Genomic DNA, 24,888 nt, shown 5'->3' with positions numbered 1-24,888 from the left:
AGGCCTGCTCACAGAAGTGTTTTAGGGAGCGTTTGACAGTGATGAGGGGTGGTCGTTTGACTGCGGCTCCGTGGCGGATACAGGCAATGAGGCAGTGATCGCTGAGATCCTGGTTGAAGACAGCGGAGGTGTATTTGGAGGGCCAGTTGGTCAGGATGACGTCTATGAGGGTGCCCTTGTTTACAGAGTTAGGGTTGTACCTGGTGGGTTCCTTGATGATTTGAGTGAGATTGAGGGCATCTAGCTTACATTGTAGGACTGCCGGGGTGTTAAGCATATCCCAGTTTAGGTCACCTAACAGAACAAACTCTGAAGCTAGATGGGGGGCGATCAATTCACAAATGGTGTCCAGGGCACAGCTGGGAGCTGAGGGTGGTCGGTAGCAGGCGGCAACAGTGAGAGACTTATTTCTGGAGAGGGTAATTTTCAAAATTAGTAGTTCGAACTGTTTGGGTATGGACCTGGAAAGTATGACATTACTTTGCAGGCTATCTCTGCAGTAGACTGCAACTCCGCCCCCTTTGGCAGTTCTATCTTGACGGAAGATGTTATAGTTGGGTATGGAAATCTCTGCATTTTTGGTGGCCTTCCTGAGCCAGGATTCAGACACGGCTAGGACATCAGGGTTAGCAGAGTGTGCTAAAGCAGTGAGTAAAACAAACTTGGGGAGGAGGCTTCTGATGTTGACATGCATAAAACCAAGGCTTTTTCGATCGCAGAAGTCAACAAATGAGGGTACCTGGGGACATGCAGGGCCTGGGTTTACCTCCACATCACCCGCAGAACAGAGAAGGAGTAGTATGAGGGTGCGGCTAAAGGCTATCAAAACTGGTCGCCTAGAGCGTTGGGGGCAGAGGATAAGAGGAGCAGGTTTCTGGGCATGGTAGAATATATTCAGGGCATAATGCGCAGACAGGGGTATGGTGGGGTGCGGGTACAGCGGAGGTAGGCCCAGGCACTGGGTGATGATGAGAGAGGTTGTATCTCTGGACATGCTGGTTGTAATGGGTGAGGTCACCGCATGTGTGGGAGGTGGGACAAAGGAGGTAACAGGGGTATGCAGAGTGGGTCTAGGGGCTCCATTGTGAACTAAAACAATGATAACTAACCTGAACAACAGTATACAAGGCATATTGACATCTGAGAGAGACATACAGCGAGGCATACAGTAATCACAGGTGTTGAATTTGGAAAGCTAGCTAAAAACAGTAGGCGAGGCTAATCCGCTAGCACAACAAACAGCAGGTAAAATGGCGTTGACTAGGCAACGGGGCCGACAGGTAAGACAAACAAGCAGAAAGGAGTACCGTGATTAATGGACAGTCCAGCGTCGTCAGCTATGTAGCCAAGAGATCAGTGTCCAGGGGGCAGCGGTGGATGGGCAGGGAGGCTGGGCTGGCGAGTGTTATCCAGGTTTTTAAAAACTAACAATGACTAAATAGCTTGTAGCTAGTTAGCTGGTTAGCGTCTGGAGGTTCTTGAGTGTGTCATAAAAATAAAAATAAGAGTAAAAGTAATAGCGATTCCGTATCACATTGGGTGAGGCAGGTTTCCGGAAGATATAAACAAATTAAAAATCAAAAAGAGATAGAGAGTAAATGGGGTCAGAGAGTGATTGGGACGCGGTGGTTCAGACGGTTAGCAGGCCTGTGCTAACAAGCTAACAGTTCGTAGGCCCGAGCTAGACAAGGTAGCAGTTAGCGGACCGGGCTTGACAAGCTAGCCGTTAGCAGGCCGAATTAGCAAGCAGGGAGATAGCGAGGGCTAGAGAGTTAACCTTTGGGGGACGTCGCGATGGGGTGAGTCTGTTTATTCCTCTTCATGCGGTGAGCTGGAGATACAGCGATTCAGAAAGCTCGGGGCCTTGGCCAGCAGATGGATCTTTGGCGATGTCGCAGCGGAAAAGCCTGTTGAAACCCCTCGGACGATTATGTCGGCGGACCAGTCGTGATGGATCGGCGGGGCTCCGAGTCGGCAGTAGAGGGTCCAGGCCAATTGGCAAAATAGGTATTGTTGGACCTCTTCGGCTAGTCGGGAGATGGGCTTAGCTCGAGGCTAGCTCCAGGCTAACTGGTGCTTGCTCTGGGACAGAGACGTTAGCCAGGAGTAGCCACTCGGATTGCAGCTAGCTAGTTGAGATGATCCGGTGTAAAGGTTCAGAGCTTGCGGTAGGAATCCGGAGATATGGTAGAGAAAAAGCAGTCTGATATGCTTTGGGTAGATGTCGCGCTGGTGTCCTAGTTAGCGTTGAAGACTGCTAGCAGTGGCTAGCTACTAGCTAGTAGCTAGTTAGCTGGCTAGCTTCTGATGAGGGTTCCGATTCTAAAGTATAGAAAAAGCAGATCCGTACCACATTGGGTGATGCGGGTTGCAGGAGAGTATATTCAGCCTGTAGTTGGAAAGTGAGATTAAAATATGTACGAAATATATACAGAAAAAAACCAGGAAAAACTATATTTACACTATACAGGACGGGACAAGACAAAACACACGTCCGACTGCTACGCAACATCTTGGAACACAGCCATATAAAGAGAGAGTTTCAGAGTAGAACAAAGGATCTTCTACTACATCATAGAATTTGAGAACTGAACAATATTCATGATTTGGAGAATGTGTAAACGGTCGGTGGAGAAGCCAGCTACGATCCAGCCCATTTTGTTTCATGTTTGTGACCTCATGAAAGAACTCTGTTTATCCAGATGCCTCCATTATGATGTTTGCATCTGGTTATTGTATAAAATGAATGAGTAAAGATGAAACTATTTGTCAAATTATGTAATGTTCCCTTTAAATTTGAACTAAGTCATTGGCCCGCCCCCGTGAGCACAGACATGATTAGGCGTCATTGAACCATTTTTTCTATTGTTACGTATAAAAAAATTCCTGAGGCAATCCTATTCAGACCACGCATACCTCGGTGTAAACTGAGATGGCAGAGGTTTGAGTTTAGACTAAGCACAGTGTGGGTTTGTTATTTAGCTGGGACCCTTGTGATTGCAAACAGAGGAAGATCTTCAAAGGTCAGTGATTTATTTTATCTCTATTTGTGATTTTGTGTTGATGTGGGGCGCCGTCTTCAGACAATCGCATGGTATGCTTTCACTGTAAAGCCTATTGTAAATCGTACAACACAGTTAAATTAACAAGAAGTTAAGCTTTTAAATTATATAAGATACTTGTATGTTCATGAATGTTTAATATTGCAGTGATTTATTTGAATTGCGTGCCCTCCAATTTCACAGGATGTTGTCGACAGGGGGACGCCTATCCCTAGGTTCTTCGCAGGGAATATTTGATGCTAATGCAGTATGCCACAGGATGTTTTTGTGCTGGTCAAGGTCTGGGGTGAACCAAGGGCTATATCTGTTCTTTGTTCTAATTTATTTTAATGAGGCATGCTTATTTAAGAATAGTCAGGCATCCTCTACTGACGAAATGAGGTCAATATCCTTCCAGGATACCAGGGCCAGGTTGATTAGAAAGGCCTGCTCGCTGAATGGTTTTAAGGAGTGTTTGACAGTATATGGGCCGAGCTCGAGGCTAGCTCAAGGCTAACTGGTGCTTGCTTTGGGACAGAGGTGTTAGCTAACAGTAGCCACTCATTTGCAGCTATCTAGCAATGTTCCGGTGTAATGATCCAGAGAGGTAGGAATCCGGTGATGTGGTAGAGAGAAATAGTCCGATATGCTCTGGGTTGATATCACGCTGTGCAGACTGGTAGGTATTGTCTGAGCTAAGGCTGGCTGGTGACCGAGATAAAGGTGAAGACCGCTAGCTGTGGCTAACAAAGACTAGTAACTAGTTAGCTGGCTAGCTCCTGACAGAGTTTCCAGTTATGATAAATAAAATAGCATAGCGGATCCGTACTACATTGGGTGAGGCGGGTTGCAGGAAAGTGTATTTAGTTCATAGGTAGAAAGTGAGAATGAGATATATACAGAAGAAAAACCTGGCTATTTACACGGGATAAGACAAAGACAAACACACATGTCTGACTGCTACGCCATCTTGGGATACGATGAAGCATGGGGTGGCAAAATCATGCTGCAGGGACTGGAGACTAGTTGGGATCGAGGGAAAGATGAACAGAGCAAAATACAGAGAGATCCTTGATGAAAACCTGCTCCAGAATGCTCGGGACCTCCGACTGGGGCAAAGGATCACCTTAAAACAGGACGACGACCCTAAGCAAACAGCCAAGATGACACAGGAGTGGCTTCGGGACAAGTCTCTGAATGTCCTTGAGTGGCCCAGACAGACCCCAGACATGAATCTGATTGAACATCTCTGGAGAGACCTGAAAATAGCTGTGAAGCGACACTCCCCATCCAACCTGACAGAGCTTGAGAGCATCTGCCGAGATGAATGGGAGAAACTCCCCAATTACTGCTGTGCCAAGCTTGTAGCGTCATACCAAAGAAGACTCGAGGCTGTAATCACATCCAAAAGTGCTTCAACAAAGCTCTTAGTAAAGGGTCTGAATATGTAATGTAAATGTGTAGACTGTGGGTTTGCATACAGTAAACAGGCAATAACTGGAGGCTAGGATGCTAGGCTACAGCTAGCAGGCCTCAGGCTATAGGCCAGCATAGCAACATTAGCACTATCGTTAGCAGCTAGTGGCTTGGCATGCAATGGCTAACATGCTAATAAGTGGACAGCAGCCAGCTTGGTAGAGCTTGGTATCTGATTCCATTAGCAACATTTTACAGAGCTAATTAAAAAATGTAGCTAGTTATAAGTTATTATTTGTAGGCAACATGTGACAGAAAAAGTTTGTGCAGGTTCTCTTCATACTTGACCTGGGGAAACACTGGGGGAGTGCTTGGGCACTCATCAAAGTTTGTCCGGCTCATCGATCTAATCCTCGCCTTACATTAACATAGCATGCCTCAAATGTAAATTGTCCGCCACAGTGAAAAAGGCTACTTCTATGTGAAGTAATGAGGAGGCGGAACACACCTCATTTCAAAATGTTGTTTGAAAATAATTAGAAATTGACAAGTTAGATAATATAGATAGATAATTAGCTGGAAGCATGCCTTGGTTTGAAGGCAGCGCGAGTTAACTGTCGTGTTGCGTAACAATCACATTATAGAACAGTGACATCACACCCATAAAAAAATCATGCTGGGGAGACCGTTAGAGATATTTGGAACTCGAGCGTGAAAAGTAGGGGTATGCCGCGATGGTAATACTCGTATTCGTAATCGTACCCATAAATTGACAGTTGATAGTCGGATTGGATGATACTCGTGATACTCGTGTTTTAATATGCATAAGTAGATGTTGGCAAAATACCTCCCTGCACATTCTCACAGTCACTACAAAAAAGCTGCAGATTAGAAAGTGCAAGGAGGGGTGTGTGTGTGTCCTCAACATGCAGTGGGTAGTCTAGTTTGCTGTCAGTCAGTCAGAATGCCCATCAGCGTTTCATATTTTTTCACAACTCTTGTCTCGCTAGTTAGATATTATGCACATTGATAGCTTGATAGCAAAGGTCCTCTCCATGTGATTTATCATGGTATCAGGCAGCAGCAATCTAAAAGATTAGAAAACTGATCAGGTGAATTCATGAAGCGAGTGGGGGAGTGATTTCTACTTATTGCACATTGGAAAAGTCCAGAAATTCCTTTCTGTTGATGTATTCTTTCAAATCCAAACAGTTTCCCGTGTTGATTTAAATGACATCAGTTGGAAATGTTTGTTGTTGTTGAAATTGCATGGAAATGTTGTTTCAACCCGTTTGTAACCAGTCGGTTCTCTCTCTGCAGTCTCTTAGTAGCCCCATGCTGTGGTTTTTGCGGTGGACTGCTCCAGGGGTATATTCACTACGAACCAAATGGAAGCAAACAGAAGCAAACGGAATGAAACAGGGCACCTGCATTTGTACAAAATAAACTCGTTTTTGCTGTAAAATGTTTTATGTTTGAAGTATAAGGTTTACATGGCAAAACATTTTGCAACTTTATGCTACGGTCTTTGTCTAAGGAATCTCCTTATTATCAGCAAGAAACAGCCTAAACGACAAGTGTAATTGTAAACACTGAGTGATGTTGCATGTGTTACATTCAGCAAAAACATGACTGTTCAACTATTGAACTACTGTATGATTATAACTATATTTCTGTTTTTGATGTTGATGGGAATTCATAAACTAAGATTGTATTCATTCAACACCTCATAATATGGACGATAGAAAATACAGTCGATTTTGGGGGAGCATGGTATATATTGCGCAACTGGTAACATGTAGACTGAACCACAAAATTATATTTTATAGAATTTATATATATTTTTCTCTATTTCTTACATATACATCTTCATTATAGTCCAACAAGCAAACTGCTACCGTCCATGTAGCTATTGGAGAGAAATATTCCAGCTGTATTTATCCTGAATGCCTCTAATGCCTCAAAGCTGATTACCAATCCTGTTTTACTGGTAATTACATAGATGTGTTTCATAGCTCAGACTATTCTAATAACACTTCTGTCCACAGGGTTCGGAAATATTCACAGTTTTCGCCAAAGATGGAGACCTAGGAATGCCCAAACCAATTCATTATTCCCTTGAGAATGGTAAGCATCAACAGTTATCCAGTAGGCTTTCTATGGAGTATATCTGTATACATTGTTTATTTACATTGATTTACCATGGTATGTGCTCATTTAATTTGATATAACGTACCAAAAATCCTGTTGTGTGTCTGAACTCCTTTACATACCCCTCGTGATGAAGGTATTCAATGGTCTGCTTCTAAGATGTAAACACATGAAATCGTGATCTGCTGTCAGTGTGTTAAGAGGAGCTAACGTCAGCTCCCTAGGAATGAAATGAGACTGTTTCCGAGTGCACTTGAAATATGCATCATGAAATATGAATGGTTTTGATCTTATGAAGAGGTAACTCCGTTGACCAATTTATTGAAAGCTAAGCAATGTTACAGATGACTAGACTAGCCAGCAAATATTGTAAACGTCAATGTGCCTGCTCAGGAAGCTGGTGTTTCATTAGCCATCTCTCTGTCAGTGAATTCAAGTTTGAATCATGTTTTTGCATGAATGTCTCTTTTCAAATAACTAGCTGCAGGCTTAAATAAACATTAATTTATTAATTTGCATAGAAACCTAAAGAAAAGCATGTAGATAGAAAGATATGGGTGTGTCATGTATGCTATAATGGAGGTTTAAAAAACGACAGCTGCATACTATATGCTTATTAACCTATACATATGGCATTGCCTACACAAAGGATTCCTGGCAATAAAATCTTTAAAAACAGCTGTACAATGTGCTCTGGAATAAGATAACCAGAGTTTTATTTCTAATCCAGATGAGTTCTCGAATAGCAGCTGCAAAATTCCATGGTGGTATTGTTGGATGCATGTAGGATGATTTGGAATATAAGGTATGGAGAATGATAAAGAGCCTGTAGCATTATAGAAAAAACAGTTGAGGAATGAATGTGTGAGTGTCAAATACTACATGTTTTGTGAATGTGAGTATATTTAAGTGGTTTAAATGATTAACTTTCCTATTAACCTTTGTTAGGTTCTGAACAAACATAGAAAAAGCTCACCCACTGGGTCATACAGCTGGAAAGACAAAGACGTTACACAAGCACATATATTTATACCCTCCTACTAGGCAGAGTTAACTCTAGACAGTGAATACATTACTGTTGTTAGTCAGGAACTTATTCATTTGTTCCTCTCACTGGTGTAGTCATGGCCCTGACTGATGCTAGAACCTTTGTGGGTGTGTAATAGGACTGTTCCTTCTCACTTCTTCTGACCCTGGGCCGAATTCCTCACTCCTCCCTAATACACGACTGTTTGTCCATTGCCTCCCTCCTTAGGAGCCAAGATATTTAACAATAACATGTTTTGGGTTAGGGTTAGGGAATGTAAACTCTCTGCACTTCCCCTTGTCTCACTCAGTAACTTTCCCTACAGCTAGGTTCTATCCACCCTCCATTGACCCCAACATATACATTCATTATACATGGAAAGTAATCAATAAGTTATATTATGGTAACATGAAAAAGTATATTTCAAGCTAGAACCCAACAGTTGCTCCTCCTTTTTGAATATTACCTCCATACTGTTCAACATTATGAAACATATGAAATTACATATAAATGAACAGAAAAGAAAACAACATGATTCATATTCTCAGTTGATTTGTATGTTTACACCTCCGAGACTATACACACTCTTATTCCCCCAGCCTTTAATACAATTGAGAATGACATTTCAGCTGAAGCGTTTGACTTTCTCCATTTCAGCAGGAGCTTTAGGCTTCCTCTTCCTCCTTCGGGTTCCTAAAATAGTGATAGCATAAACATGTATGGCAACAAAACTAAGTTTGATAACATGATGATTCAATCAAATTAATTTAAAAAACTCTTACATCAGCCGATGTCACAAAGTGCTGTACAGAAACCCAGCCTAAAACTCCAAACAGCAAGCAATACAGGTGTAGAAGCACAGTGGCTAGGAAAACCCCCCTAGAAAGGCCAGAATCTAGGAAGAAACCTAGAGAGGAACCAGGCTATGAGGGGTGGCCAGTCCTCTCCTGGCTGTGCTGAGCGGAGATTATAACAGAACATGGCCAAGATGTTCATAGATGACCAGCAGGGTCAAATAATAATCACAGTGGTTGTCGAGGGTGCAACAGGTCAACACCTCAGGAGTAAATGGCAGTTGGTTTTTCATAGCCGATCATTCAGAGTATCTCTAACACTCGTGCTGTCTCTAGAGAGTTAAAAACAGCAGGTCTGGGACAGGTAGCAAGTCCGGTGAACAGGTCAGGGTTCCATAGCCGCAGGCAGAACAGTTGAAACTGGAGCAGCAACACGGCCAGGTGGACTGAGGACAGCAAGGAGTCATCATGGCAGGTAGTCCTGAGTCATGGTCCTAGTGCTCAGGTCCTCCGAGAGAGCGAAAGAAAGAGAGAAAGAGAGAATTAGAGAGAGCATACTTAAATTCACACAGGACACCGGATCAGACAGGAGAAGTACTCCAGATATAACAGACTGACCCTAGCCCCCCGACACAAACTACTACAGCATAAATACTGGAGGCTGAGACAGGAGGGGTCGGGAGACACTGTGGCCCCGTCCGACGATACCCCCGGACAGGGCCAAACAGGCAGGATATAACCCCTCCCAGTTTGCCAACGCACAGCCCCCACACCACCAGAGGGATATCTTCAACCACCAACTTACCATCCTGAGACAAGGCCGAGTATAGCCCTCAAAGATCTCCGCCACGGCACAACCCAAGGGGGGGCGCCAACCCGGACAGGAAGATCACATCATTGACTCAACCCACTCAAGTGACACACCCCTCCTAGGAACGGTATGGAAGAGCTCCAGTAAGCCAGTGACTCAGCCCCTATAATAGGGTTAGAGGCAAAGAATCCCAGTGGAGAGAGGGAAATCTGCCAGGCAGAGACAGCAAGGGCAGTACGTTTCTCCAGTGCCTTTCCGTTGACCTTCACACTCCTGGGCCAGACTACACTCAAGCATAGGACCCACTGAAGAGATGAGTCTTCAATGAAGACTTAAAGGTTGAGACCGAGTCTCTGTATTTCACATGAATAGGCAGACCATTCCATAAAAATGGAGCTATGTAGGTGATTCCCACTCTCCCTTAGTGGCTTGCGAAAGAATTCACCTCCCTTGGCATTTTTCCTATTTTGTTGCCTTACAACCTGGAATTAATTGATTTTTGGGGGATTTGTATCATTTGATTTACACAACATGCCTACCACTTTGAAGATGCAAAATATTTTGAAACAAACAAGAAATAAGACAAAAAAAACTAAAAACTTGAGTGTGCGTAACTATTCACCCTCCCCAAAGTCAAGACTTTGTAGAGCCACCTTTTGCAGAAATCACAGCTGCAAGTTTCTTGGTGTATATCTCTATAAGCTTGGCACATTTAGCCGCTGGGAGTTTTGCCACTTCTTCAAGGCAAATCTGCTCCAGCTCCTTCAAGTTGGATGGGTTCCGCTGGTGTACAGCATTCTCTAAGTCATACCACAGATTCTCAATTGGATTGAGGTCTGGGCTTTGACTAGGCCATTCCAAGACATTTAAATGTTTCCCCTTAAACCACTCGAGTGTTGCTTTAGCAGTATGCTTAGGATCATTGTCCTGCTGGAAGGTAAACCTCCATCCCAGTCTCAAAACTCTGGAAGACAAACAGGTTTCCCTCAAGAATTTACCTGTATTAAGCTTCATCCATCATTCCTTCAATTCTGACCAGTTTCACAGTCCCTGCCGATGAAACACATCCCCACAGCATGATGCTTCCACCACCATGCTTCACAACTTGCAGGTGCCTTGGTGGAAGAGTGGGGCAACATCTCACAGCAAGAACTGGCAAATCTGGTGCATTCCTAGCATTCCTGCATTGTAGTACTTAATGCAGCTGGTGGCCACACCAGATACTGACTGTTACTTTTGATTTTGACCCCCCCTTTGTCAAGGACACATTATTCTATTTCTGTTAGTCACATGTCTGTGGAACTTGTTCAGTTTATGTCTCAGTTGTTGAATCTTGTTATGTTCATACAAATATTTACACATGTTAAGTTTGCTGAAAATAAACGCAGTTGACAGCGAGAGGATGTTTATTTTTTTAGTTTACTTAGAAAAAGTTTACTTAGAAAAAAAAGTGCGACGAGTGTACATATTATAGTACATCCCTACTCCCTATGACATGTTCCTACCGTACTGTGATATCTCTCCTCTGTCCTATGCAGGTACAGATGGTGTTTTTAGCATCAACAAAACAAGTGGTGTGATCAGTCTGCTGACTTACCCTATCTATCTGAAGAGGGAAATTTTCAACATGAAAGTCAAGGTAGGTTTATGTAGCCACACAATAAGACAGAACTGTAGGCTACAATATCCTGCTCCAGTAGGAGTTGTTTGTTATGGAATGTGTTCATCGTCACTGTAATACTTTTGTGTAATCTTAACAGTAAAACACTGTAGAATGCACAGTATAGTTCATGTGTAGACAGCATTGAATTATGGGTAAAATGCTGAAAAAAACTGTTTAATTAACTGTAATTGGAAGCCTCCTGTAAAAATTACTCTAACATACTATTTCTTTATGGTAATAGCTTATGCCTACTGTAGATTCAAATGGTCAGTTTCAGGCACGAACGTCATGCTGTCAGGTGAGACATATGAAGCTCAGACTATTTTAGTAAATATCTTCTTGAAGTGGCTGTGAAATGGAATAATATTTTCAACATCTGCTGGGTAGGAATCTTGACTTGTTTATAAGTATGTTTATTGCTAGACAACGTTGAATTACTGCATATTTTCTTAGCTAACCAAGGTAGCTAGCTGGCTTAAGTTCGCTAGCTATTCAGCTAGCTAGCTCAAGTTGATGCAAGCCATTTTGGTCTGCTCTAAATTGCTCGTAAATGTCTTGCTGTGCGACCAAGAAGAAAATCACCCAGATAATATTTGTTGTGATGATGGGCTTTTAGGTACACCGCAGCCACTGAGTGCCATAGAGAATAAACTGAGTGCAGATTCGTGATGCTGTGTTTTCACCATTACTACAGAGAAAAGGTTCTGTTTCTAGCAGTTCAAAAGTTATTACCCTTATTTTTAGCGGCACAATGTTTTTTTCAGATAGATGGGCTGTATTTTACACATAATCCACGCCATGGACCGTTAAACTACTTGTGAGCCGCTAAACCCAATGAATGAATGACTACTCCACCGGTATTGTATCGAGATGCCTGCCAACCTAAGGTGTTTGCAACTGGGAAGCTGTAAATCAGTGTCGCTCGCAGTAGCTAGTAACATGGACAATTGTTTTCCCTCCCAGGATTATATTTAAAGTAGGATACCAGCCTACACAACAAATAACTAATAGTGGTAGCCATCCAGATGTCACTGTGATACAGTCTACTCAATGGGGAGAGCAGGAATGCCAAGAACAGCAGGACACAGTGTCCTCCTTTGCTGTCACAGCCCTGTGTGATTCGGTTCGCTCGGCTCTCAGCTGCACAACAAATCAAATCAAATCAAATCAAATTTTATTTGTCACATACACATGGTTAGCAGATGTTAATGCGAGTGTAGCGAAATGCTTGTGCTTCTAGTTCCGACAATGCAGTGATAACCAACAAGTAATCTAACTAACAATTCCAAAACTACTGTCTTATACACAGTGTAAGGGGATAAGGAATATGTACATAAGGATATATGAATGTGTGATGGTACAGAGCAGCATACAGTAGATGGTATCGAGTACAGTATATACATATGAGATGAGTATGTAGACAAAGTAAACAAAGTGGCATAGTTAAAGTGGCTAGTGACATAAGAATGCAGTCGATGATCTAGAGTACAGTATATACATATGCATATGAGATGAATAATGTAGGGTAAGTAACATTATATAAGGTAGCATTGTTTAAAGTGGCTAGTGATATATTTACATCATTTCCCATTATTAAAGTGGCTGGAGTTGGGTCAGTGTCAATGACAGTGTGTTGGCAGCAGCCACTCAATGTTAGTGGTGGCTGTTTAACAGTCTGATGGCCTTGAGATAGAAGCTGTTTTTCAGTCTCTCGGTCCCAGCTTTGATGCACCTGTACTGACCTCGCCTTCTGGATGATAGCGGGGTGAACAGGCAGTGGTTCGGGTGGTTGATGTCCTTGATGATCTTTATGGCCTTCCTGTAACATCGGGTGGTGTAGGTGTCCTGGAGGGCAGGTAGTTTGCCCCCGGTGATGCGTTGTGCAGACCTCACTACCCTCTGGAGAGCCTTACGGTTGAGGGCGGAGCAGTTGCCGTACCAGGCGGTGATACAGCCCGCCAGGATGCTCTCGATTGTGCATCTGTAGAAGTTTGTGAGTGCTTTTGGTGACAAGCCGAATTTCTTCAGCCTCCTGAGGTTGAAGAGGCGCTGCTGCGCCTTCTTCACGACGCTGTCAGTGTGAGTGGACCAATTCAGTTTGTCTGTGATGTGTATGCCGAGGAACTTAAAACTTGCTACCCTCTCCACTACTGATCCATCGATGTGGATAGGGGTGTTCCCTCTGCTGTTTCCTGAAGTCCACAATCATCTCCTTAGTTTTGTTGACGTTGAGTGTGAGGTTATTTTCCTGACACCACACTCCGAGGGCCCTCACCTCCTCCCTGTAGGCCGTCTCGTCGTTGTTGGTAATCAAGCCTACCACTGTTGTGTCGTCCGCAAACTTGATGATTGAGTTGGAGGCGTGCATGGCCACGCAGTCGTGGGTGAACAGGGAGTACAGGAGAGGGCTCAGAACGCACCCTTGTGGGGCCCCGTGTTGAGGATCAGCGGGGAGGAGATGTTGTTGCCTACCCTCACCACCTGGGGGCGGCCCGTCAGGAAGTCCAGAACCCAGTTGCACAGGGCGGGGTCGAGACCCAGGGTCTCGAGCTTGATGACGAGCTTGGAGGGTACTATGGTGTTGAATGCCGAGCTGTAGTCGATGAACAGCATTCTCACATAGGTATTCCTCTTGTCCAGGTGGGTTAGGGCAGTGTGCAGTGTGGTTGAGATTGCATCGTCTGTGGACCTATTTGGGCGGTAAGCAAATTGGAGTGGGTCTAGGGTGTCAGGTAGGGTGGAGGTGATATGGTCCTTGACTAGTCTCTCAAAGCACTTCATGATGACGGAAGTGAGTGCTACGGGGCGGTAGTCGTTTAGCTCAGTTACCTTAGCTTTCTTGGGAACAGGAACAATGGTGGCCCTCTTGAAGCATGTGGGAACAGCAGACTGGTATAGGGATTGATTGAATATGTCCGTAAACACACCGGCCAGCTGGTCTGCGCATGCTCTGAGGGCGCGGCTGGGGATGCCGTCTGGGCCTGCAGCCTTGCGAGGGTTAACACGTTTAAATGTCTTACTCACCTCGGCTGCAGTGAAGGAGAGACCGCATGTTTTCGTTGCAGGCCGTGTCAGTGGCAATGTATTGTCCTCAAAGCGGGCAAAAAGTTATTTAGTCTGCCTGGGAGCAAGACATCCTGGTCCGTGACTGGGCTGGGTTTCTTCTTGTAGTCCGTGATTGACTGTAGACCCTGCCACATGCCTCTTGTGTCTGAGCCATTGAATTGAGATTCCACTTTGTCTCTGTACTGACGCTTAGCTTGTTTAATAGCCTTGCGGAGGGAATAGCTGCATTGTTTATATTCGGACATATTACCAGACACCTTGCCCTGATTAAAAGCAGTGGTTCGCGCTTTCAGTTTCACGCGAATGCTGCCATCAATCCACGGTTTCTGGTTTGGGAATGTTTTTATCGTTGCTATGGGAACGACATCTTCGACGCACGTTCTAATGAACTCGCACACCGAATCAGCGTATTCGTCAATATTTCCATCTGACGCAATACGAAACATGTCCCAGTCCACGTGATGGAAGCAGTCTTGGAGTGTGGAGTCAGCTTGGTCTGACCAGCGTTGGACAGACCTCAGCGTGGGAGCCTCTTGTTTTAGTTTCTGCCTGTAGGCAGGGATCAGCAAAATGGAGTCGTGGTCAGCTTTTCCGAAAGGGGGCGGGGCAGGGCCTTATATGCGTCGCGGAAGTTAGAGTAACAATGATCCAAGGTTTTACCACCCCTGGTTGCGCAATCGATATGCTGGTAAAATTTAGGGAGTCTTGTTTTCAGATTAGCTTTGTTAAAATCCCCAGCTACAATGAATGCAGCCTCCGGATAAATGGTTTCCAGTTTGCAAAGAGTTAAATAAAGTTCGTTCAGAGCCATCGATGTGTCTGCTTGGGGGGATATATACGGCTGTGATTATAATCGAGGAGAATTCTCTTGGAAGATAATGCGGTCTACATTTGATTGTGAGGAATTCTAAATCAGGTGAACAGAAGGATTTGAGTTCCTGTATGTTTCCTTCATCACACCATGTCTCGTTAGTCATGAGGCATACGCCCCCGCCACTCTTCTTACCAGAAAGATGTTTGTTTCTGTCGGCGCGATGCGTGGAGAAACCCGTTGGCTGCACCGCGTCGGATAGCGTCTTCCCAGTAAGCCATGTTTCTGTGAAGCAGAGAACGTTGCAGTCTCTGATGTCCCTCTGGAATGCTACCCTTGCTCGGATTTCGTCAACCTTGTTGTCAAGAGACTGGACATTGGCAAGAAGAATGCTGGGGAGTGGTGCGCGATGTGCCCTTTTTCGGAGTCTGACCAGAACACCGCCTCGTTTCCCTCTTTTTCGGAGTCGTTTCCTTGGGTCGCTGCATGCGATCCATTCCGTTGTCCTGTTTGTAAGGCAGAACACCGGATCCGCGTCTCGGAAAACATATTCTTGGTCGTACTGATGGTGAGTTGGCGCTGATCTTATATTCAGTAGTTCTTCTCGACTGTATGTAATGAAACCTAAGATGACCTGGGGTACTAATGTAAGAAATAACACGTAAAAAAACAAAAAACTGCATAGTTTCCTAGGAACGCGAAGCGAGGCGGCCATCTCAGTCGGCGCCGGAAGTATAAAAGTACATATGTCATCATTTTGCAGAACAGGAGTGTCCATTATAGCCTCTCCCCGCAAACCATTTGTTTAATGTAAATAATGTTGTTCCATAATGTTACAGTGTTAGTTAAACCTGTTCACTTTACTAGTAGTATGCAAATGTTTGGTGGCACAGAAAGAAAACAACATTCTGTGAGTCTGGTAAAATAATCTGTGGTATTGTGTAGGCTATAGCAATGTTTTATTAGTTAGCTAGTATTTTGAAGTAGGTGTATCTAGCTGTCTCTTATTTGGATTTGTTCAATGCCTTCAAACCTTTTTAGGATAGGCGTCCCACTAGCGGCACACCTCAACAACATCCGGTGAAATTGTAGAGCGCGAAATTCAAATTACAGTATTATAAATATTTAACATTCATAAAAATACAAGGGTTAAAACCTGTCTAGGACACACGTTCCGCTAACGGAACCCCCCAACATTCCACTGAAAAGGCAGTGCGGGAAATTCAAAAATATATTTTAAAAAATATTTAACACACATTAACAAGTCCAATAAGGCAAATGGAAAGATAAACATATTTTTAATCTACCCATCGTGTCCGATTTTTTTACATGTTTTACAGCGAAAACACAACATATACAGTGTGGCAAAAAGTATTTAGTCAGCCACCAATTGTGCAAGTTCTCCCACTTAAAAATATGAGAGAGGCCTGTAATTTTCATCATAGTTACAAAAGTTTATCTCAATACTTTGTTATATACCCTTTGTTGGCAATGACAGAGGTCAAACGTTTTCTGTAAGTCGTCACAAGTCGTCACAAGGTTTTCACACACTGTTGCTGGTATTTTGGCCCATTCCTCCATGCAGATCTCCTCTATAGCAGTGATGTTTTGGGGCTGTTGCTGGGCAACACGGACTTTCAACTCCCTCCAAAGATTTTCTATGGGGTTGAGATCTGGAGACTGGCTAGGCCACTCCAGGACCTTGAAATGCTTCTTACGAAGCAACTCCTTCGTTGCCCGGGCGGTGTGTTTGGGATCATTGTCATGCTGAAAGACCCAGCCACATTTAATCTTTAATGCCCTTGCTGATGGAAGGAGGTTTTCACTCACAATCTCACGATACATGGCCCCATTCATTCTTTCCTTTACATGGATCAGTCGTCCTGGTCCCTTTGCAGAAAGACAGCCCCAAAGCATGATGTTTCCACCCCCATGCTTCACAGTAGGTATGGTGTTTTTTGGATGCAACTCAGCATTCTTTGTCCTCCAAACATGACGAGTTGAGTTTTTACCAAAAAGTTATATTTTGGTTTCATCTGACCATATGACATTCTCCCAATCTTCTTCTGGATCACCCAAATGCTCTCTAGCAAACTTCAGATGGGCCTGGACATGTACTGGCGTAAGCAGGGGGACACGTCTGGCACTGCAGGATTTGAGTCCCTGGCGGCGTAGTGTGTTACTGATGGTAGGCTTTGTTACTTTGGTCCCAGCTCTCTGCAGGTCATTCACTAAGTCCCCCCGTGTGGTTCTGGAATTTTTGCTCACCGTTCTTGTCATCATTTTGACCCCACGGGGTGAGATCTTGCGTGGAGCCCCAGATCGAGGGAGATTATCAGTGGTCTTGTATGTCTTCCATTTCCTAATAATTGCTCCCACAGTTGATTTCTTCAAACCAAGCTGCTTACCTATTGCAGATTCAGTCTTCCCAGCCTGGTGCAGGTCTACAATTTTGTTTCTGGTGTCCTTTGACAGCCATTTTTCCCAGCCAAAGATGGAGTCACAAAAGCAGAATTAGAGATAAAATTTATCACTAACCTTTGATAATCTTCATCAGATGACACTCATATGTTACACAATACATTTATGTTTTGTTCGATAATATGCATATTTATATCCACAAATCTTGGTTTACATTGACACCATGTTCAGAAATGTCTCCAAAATATCCGAATGACAGAGAGCTACGCCAGATAACAGAAATACTCATCATAAACCTTGACGAAAGATACATGTTTTACATATAATTAAAGATACACTGGTTCTTTTAATGCAACCGCTGTGTCAGACTTTTAAAAAACTTTACGAAAAAAGCATAACATGCAATAATCTAAAAGGGCTCTAAGACGTATAATATTTATCCGCCATGTTGGAGTCAACAGAAATACGAAATTACATCATAAATATTCCCTTACCTTTCATCAGAATGCAATGATCTTTCATCAGAATGCAGTGCAAGGAGTCCAAGTTCCACAATAAATCGTTGCTTTGTTCCATAATGTCCATTACTAGTATCCAATTAGCTGCTTTTGCTAGCACGGTTAGTTCACATGTCCAAAAGCTGGCGCTGGTCCAGGCGAACTCGGACGAAATCTTCAAAAAGTTATATTCCAGGTCGAATAAACTGGTGAAACTAAGTAGAGAATCAATCTTCAGGATGTTATTTTCATATATATCCAATAACGTTCCAACCGGAGCATTCGTTTTTGTCTACAGAGTCATGGAACGCAGGCGATATCAACAGTAATGTGCGCAACCAGGAACTGGCATTCTGACAGACCACTGACTCAATCCCCTCCCATTTGGTCATACATCACACTAGAGGCTTCATTCCATGTTCTACTGACTGTTGACATCTAGTGGAAGGCGTAGGAAGTGCGAACATATCCATATCTTGTTTGGATGTGAATATGCGATGACTTGAAATTCGACCAGCCCAAGAATTTATCTTTCTGTTTAGAAATTTTCCTGCCCTATGAGTTCTGTTATACTCACAGACATAATTCAAACAGTTTTAGAAACTTCAGAGTGTTTTCTATCCAATAGTAATAATAATATGCATGTATTAGCATCTAGGACAGAGTAGGACGCAGTTCACTATGGGCATGCAATTCATCCAAAATGAAAATGCTGCCCCCTATCCCTAACAGGTTTTAAACATCAAAGTAAAGCTTAACTTCTTGTTAATCCAGCCGCTGTGTCAGCTTTCAAAAAGGCTTTACGGCAAAAGCACACCATGCGATTATTTGAGGACAGCAACCCGCTTACAAAAGCATACAAACATTTTTAAGCCAAGTTAGGAGTCACAAAAGTCAGAAATAGCGATAAAATTAATCACATACCTTTGATGACCTTCATCTGGTTGCACTTACAAGTGTCCCCATTACACCATTTTTTTTCCCGATAAAATTCCTCTTTATGTCCCAAAACCTCAATTTTGTTGGTGTGTTTTGATCAGTAATCCACTGGCTCAATAGCGGTCACAACAGGCAGACGAATACATCCTAATAGCACTGGTAAAGTTTGTCGAAACATGTCACATGGCCGTAGCCCAGGCGCAGGCGAGAGCTCATTCATCCCTCCTCCCCTGGAACTGTTCCCCAGGTTGTTGCTGTATATCCTGTCTAGGGGTTCCCCGCAACAGCCAGTGAAAGTGCAGGCCGCCAAATTCAAAAGAACAAAAATCTCATAATTAAAATTCCTCAAGCATACAAAGTATTTTACACCATTTTAAAGATACAATTCTCGTTAACCCAGCCAGAGTGTCCGATTTCAAAAAGGATTTACTGCGAAAGCACCACAAACGGTTATGTTAGGTCACCACCAAGCCACAAAAAAACACAGCCATTTTTCCAGCCAAAGAGAGGAGTCACAAAAAGCACAAAGAGATTAACCTCTTACCTCTACCTGGGACGCTTGCGTCCCAACTAGAGCTCTGGAAATGCAAATGTGCTACGCTAAATGCTAATAGTATTAGTTAAAACTCAAAAGTTCATTAAAATACACATGCAGGGTATCAAATTAAAGCTACACTCGTTGTGAATCCAGGCAACAAGTCAGATTTTTAAAATGCTTTTCGGCGACAGCATGAGAAGCTATTATCTGATAGCATGCACCAATACACTACAACAGAAAAGCACAGCAGGGGACGTAAACAAAATAATTAGCATTTCGGCGTTACACAAACCGCACAATAGAATAGAAAACAGTCATTACCTTTCACCATCTTCTTTGTTGGCACTCCTAGATGTCCCATAAACACTATTGGGTCTTTATTTCGATTAAATCGGGCCATATAAAGCCAAGATATCGTTATATGTAGACTGTGTGATAAACGAAAAAAACAGCGATTTCACAACGTAACGTCATTTTTTTTAAATTCAAAAAGTAGACGATAAACTTTCACAAAACACTTCGAAATACGTTTGTAATGCTACTTTAGGTATTAGTAAACGTTAATAAGCGATAAAAATAATCCGTAGGCGATGTAGATATCATTAGCTGTCGTCTTGGAAAAAATTTCAGGAGAGAGCTCTTCCGGAATGATCTGGGCGGAGACCGGAGGTAAGCGGTGCCCCTCTTTCGGTTCAACCAAGAATCAAAGATGATTAAATTCACAAGATACTCGACAACATGGGGATGCTGTGGGAGTTGAATGCTCGGTCTTATCTAATTCGGCTCACTGTTAACAATTGCGGTAGTGGCGCAAGGATATTTATTTCCATTTTCTGTGATCAGGTTTTCCTGCGCTTTCCGATGTAACGCACGTTATGTAATAGCCACAGTCGTGATTTAACCAGTTTTAAAAACATCCGAGGGTTTCCTATACACACATTCTAACCATATGAACGTACTATATTCCTGGCATGAGTAGCAGGGCGCTGAAATGTTGCGCGATTTTTAACAAAATGTTCAAAAAAGTAGAGGGTCGACTGAAGAGGTTAAATGAATCACTAACATTTGATGATCTTCATCAGATGACACTCACAAGACTTCATGTATGTTTTGTTTGATAAAGTTCATATTTATATAAGAAAATCAGAATTTACATTGGAGCGTTACGTTCAGTAGTTCTAAAACATGTGGTGAAAGTGAAGAGAGCCACATCAAATAGCAGAAATACTCATGATAAACATTGATAAAGATGCAACTATTATGCATAGAACTTCAGATAAACTTCTCCTTAATTGCAACCGCTGTGTCAGATTTAACCTCTTAAGACTCTAGGGGCAGTATTTCATTTTTGGATAAAAAGACGTGCCCGTTTTAAGCGCAATATTTTGTCACGAAAAGATGCTCGAATATGCTTGGAATTGATAGTTTTGGAAAGAAGACAGTCTTACGTTTCCAGAAATGCAAAGATTTTCACTGTGAGTCCCTTAGAACAAATGCTTCGGGCAAAACCAAGATGTATGACCGACCAGGAAATGCACAGGATTTCTGAGGCTACGTTTTCCATGATCGCCTTATATGGCTGTGAATGCGACAGGAATGAACGGACTCTTTCTCTTGTTTCCCCAAGGTCTCTGCAGCATTGTGACGTATTTGTAGGCATATCATTGGAAGATTGACCATAAGAGACTGCAATTGCCAAGTGTCCCTCTTGGTGTCTGCGTGGCATTCGGTGCGCAAAAATCAAGTCCCATTATTTTTCCATTCAAATCTCAGAACAAACCAGGCTACAAGGACGGTGCTTTCAATGGAGAGAAATATGACAAACCACCTTCAGGATTGATTCAAACAACGTTTTCCATGTTTCAGTCGATATTATGGAGTTAATTCGGAAAAAAGTTTGACATGTAGGTGACTGAATTTTCGGTTAGTTTCGGTAGCCAAATGCATAGTAACAAAACGGAAGAATCTTTCAGGAAAAAATGGACATCTGCTATGTAACTGAGAGTCTCCTCATTGAAACATCTGAAGTTCTTCAAAGGTAAATTATTTTATTTGATTCCTTGGCTGGTTTTTGTGAATATGTTGCGTGCTAAATGCTAACGCTAATGCTAAGCTAGCTATCACCACTCTTACACAAATTAGTGATTTTCTCTGGTTCTAAAGCATATTTTGAAAATCTGAGACGACAGGATTGTTAAGAAAAGGATAAGCTTGAGAACAGGCATATTTATTTCGTTTCATTTGCGATTTTTAAAAATCGCTAACGTTGCGTTATGGTAATGAGCTTGAGGCTGTAGTAACGATACCGCATGCGGGATGGGGCGTACTATCAATAAACTTCACGGAGAAAGCAAACCATGCAATAATCTGAGTACAGCCTTTAGACAACAAAGCAGCCAAAAAGATACCCGCCATATTGTGTAGTCAACATTACTCAGAAATAGCATTTTAAATATTCACTTACCTTTGATGATCTTCATCAGAATGCACTCCCAGGAATCCCGGTTCCATCATAAATGTTTGATTTGTTCGATAATGTTCATCAGTTATCTCCAAATATCTTCTCTTGTTAGGGCATTTGGTAAACAAATCCAAAAGCTCGTTCAGGTCGCGCTGAACGTCGGACGAAAAGTTCCAAAAGTTCCATTACAGCCCGTAGAAACAAACTAAGTATGGAATCAATCTTTAGGATGTTTTTAACATAAAACTTCATTAATGTTCCAACCGGACATTTCCTTTGTCTGTACAAATGAAGTGGAACGTAGCTACGTTTCTGTGGCACTCTGCCAGACCACACAGAGGAGCTCTTATGAGCCCCTCCTTTAGAGTAGAATCCTTAAAACAGGTTCTAAATACTGTTGACATCTAATGAAGCCTTGGGAAGTGAAACATAACTAATATCCCACTGTATCTTCAATGGGGGCTGAGTTGAAAAACTACAAACCTCAGATTTCCCACTTCCTGGTGGATTTTTTTCTCAGGTTTTTGCCTGCCATATGAGTTCTGTTATACTCACAGACATAATTCAAACAGTTTTAGAAACTTCAGAGTGTTTTCTATCCAAATGTACTAATATATGCATATTCTAGCTTTTACGGCTGAGTAGCAGGCAGCTTCATTTGGGCACGTTTTTCATCCAAGCTACCCAATACTGACCCCTACCCCAAAGAAGATATGAGAACGTGTTCTCAGTCAACTTACCTGTTAAAATAAGGGTAAAATAGTAGCACATTTTTTTTTATATGATTGAGGATTATAGGCGCAATTTAGATTTTGGCCACTAGATGGCAGCAGTGAACATGCAAAGTGATCCAATGAACTATTGCATTACTGTTTAGAATGTTGTATCCAGGCTGTATCACATCCGGCTGTGATTGGGAGTCTCATAGGGCGGCATACAATTTGCCCAGCGTCATCCGGGTTTGGCCGGAGTAAGCCGTCATTGTAAATAAGAATTTGTTCTTAAAGTTAATTTGTCGAATTTCTTTACTTCTTTATGGGTTTGAGCAAATCAGTTGTATTGTGACAAGGTCGAGAAGGTATACAGAAGATACAAAAGACCAAATCCAAATCAAGAACAGCTCAAATAAGCAAAGGGAAACGATAGTCCATCATTACTTTTAAACATGAAGGTCAGTCAATGCGTAAAATTTCATTGCAGTCGCAAAAACCATCGAGCGCTATGACGAAACTGCCACAAGGAAGGAAGATCCAGAGTTACCTCTGCTGCAGAGGATAAGTTACTTATCTGCTGCAGCTCAGATTGCAGCCCAAATAAATGCCTCACAGAGTTCAGGTAACAAACACATCTCAACATCAACTGTTCAGAGGAGACTGCGTGAATCAGGCATTCATGGTCAAATTGCTGCAAAGAAGACTTGCTTGGGACAAGAAACACAAGCAATGGACAATAGACCGGTGGAAATCTGTCCTTTGGTCTGATGTATCCAAATTTGAGATTTGGTTCCAACCACCATGTTTTTGTGAGATGCAGTGTAGGTGAATGGATGATCTCCGCATGTGCAGTTCCCACCGTGAAGCATGGAGGAGGAGGTGTGATGGTGTGGGGGTGCTTTGCTGCTGACGCTGTCTGTGATTTTTTAACAGGACAATGACCCAAAATGTACCTACAGGCTGTGTAAGGACGATTTGACCATGGAGAGTGATAGAGTGCTGCATCAGATGACCTGGCCACCACAATCACCCGACCTCAACCCAATTGAGATGGTTTGGGATGAGTTGGACCGCAGAGTGAAAGACAAGCAGCTAAAAAGTGCTCAGCATATGTGGGAACTCCTTGAAGGCGGTTGGAAAAGCATACCAGGTGAAGCTGGTTGAGAGAATGCCAAGAGTGTGCAAAGCTGTCATCAAGGTGGCTACTTTGAAGAATCTCAAAAATATAACATATTTTTATGTGTTTTACACTTTTTGGGTTTTTACATGATTTCATATGTATTATTTAATAGTTGTGATGTCTTCAATATTATTGTACAATTTAGAAAATAGTGAAAATAAAGAAAAATCCTTGAATGAGTAGGTGTCCAAACTTTTGACTGGTACTGTACGTATATATTTTTACCCCCAAAAAATATATGGAGGATTGGACATGAGGCAGACAATTACATTACTTACCATCTATCTGCAATATTACAGCTGATCTACCCCCTAAATGTAAAAAAAAATGTTTGCTAAAGATAACTGCAAAGAGTCAGTTTGCATCAGTTACCAAACTTTTTTATTAACATAATTGGTGAAGCAAAGGGAAATTCTAAATTGATCTGGGAGAATCTAAAAAAGTTAACAGGGAAAGACCATAGTAACACTGCAAAAAGACTAGACATCATAGTGAATAACAATCTAACACAGGATGCAGTCGAAATAGCAATAGCCTTCAATTCCTACTTTATTGACTCTGTCAGGGTACTGACACAGAACCCCTCCACTGGTTTCTTGGGCTCAGTGCTAGTGAATGACGCTCAACCTGTCTTCATCATAAGGGAGGTTCCTGAGTCAAAGGTGAACAACGTGATTAGCTCACTAAAGAACTCTAAAGCCAAAGATGTGTTTGGGCTGGACTCTACGTTTCTTAAAAACTACAAGAGTCACTCATTGGCCCCATTACTAAGGTCACTAACACATCTATTGGTCTCGGGGTGTTTCCAAGGGTATGGAAGTCGGCCATAATAACGGCCATCGTTAAATCAGGCGACCATGCTGACGTGAGTAACTACAGGCTCATTAGTATACTTACTACCTGTGGTGTCAAAGGTTGTTGAAAAGTGTGTAACAGAACAACTGATTGTCCACCTCAACAACAGCCCCTTCATATTACACTCATTGCAGTTTGGCTTCAGAGCGAAACACTCCACAGAAATGGCCAACTGCTTTCTTCTGGAAAATGTGAAGTCCTAGATGGACAAAGGAGGCGTCGTTGTGGCTGTTTCTGGACCTAAGGAAGGCTTTTGATACTGTTAACCATGAGATTCTCATCACAAAATTGTCCAACTTAAACTTTTCTCCTGATGCCTTGAGATGGATGAAATCATACCTTGAAGGCAGAACTCAGTGTATCAGAGTGAGCAATGAGCTGTTGCCCACTCTTAGCTATGATGTGGGCGTGCCCCATGGGTCAATACTGTGGCCCCTCCTGTTCAGCCTGTACATTAATGAGCTGCCTTCTGTCTGTACTAGGTATGAAGTTCAAATGTATGCA

At 42.7% G+C, this 24,888-nt stretch overlaps 1 protein-coding gene across 1 annotated transcript in view; it reads left to right on the top strand.

Annotated features, from left to right (window-relative positions):
* LOC115143960 (cadherin-related family member 1-like) overlaps positions 1-24,888 on the top strand; it is a 155,553-nt gene that overhangs the window by 36,980 nt on the left and 93,685 nt on the right. Inside the window, exons 9-10 of the mRNA XM_065002382.1 lie at positions 6,506-6,584; positions 10,779-10,879. Coding sequence (XP_064858454.1) covers positions 6,506-6,584; positions 10,779-10,879 — 180 coding nt within the window. The remainder of the gene's footprint in view (positions 1-6,505; positions 6,585-10,778; positions 10,880-24,888) is intronic.

Source organism: Oncorhynchus nerka, linkage group LG16 (assembly GCF_034236695.1).
Source record: "Oncorhynchus nerka isolate Pitt River linkage group LG16, Oner_Uvic_2.0, whole genome shotgun sequence".
NCBI classification, from domain to species: Eukaryota; Metazoa; Chordata; class Actinopteri; order Salmoniformes; family Salmonidae; genus Oncorhynchus; species Oncorhynchus nerka.
The sequence above is the reverse complement of the archived record's forward strand: the minus strand, read 5'-3'. Positions and strand labels throughout refer to the sequence as shown.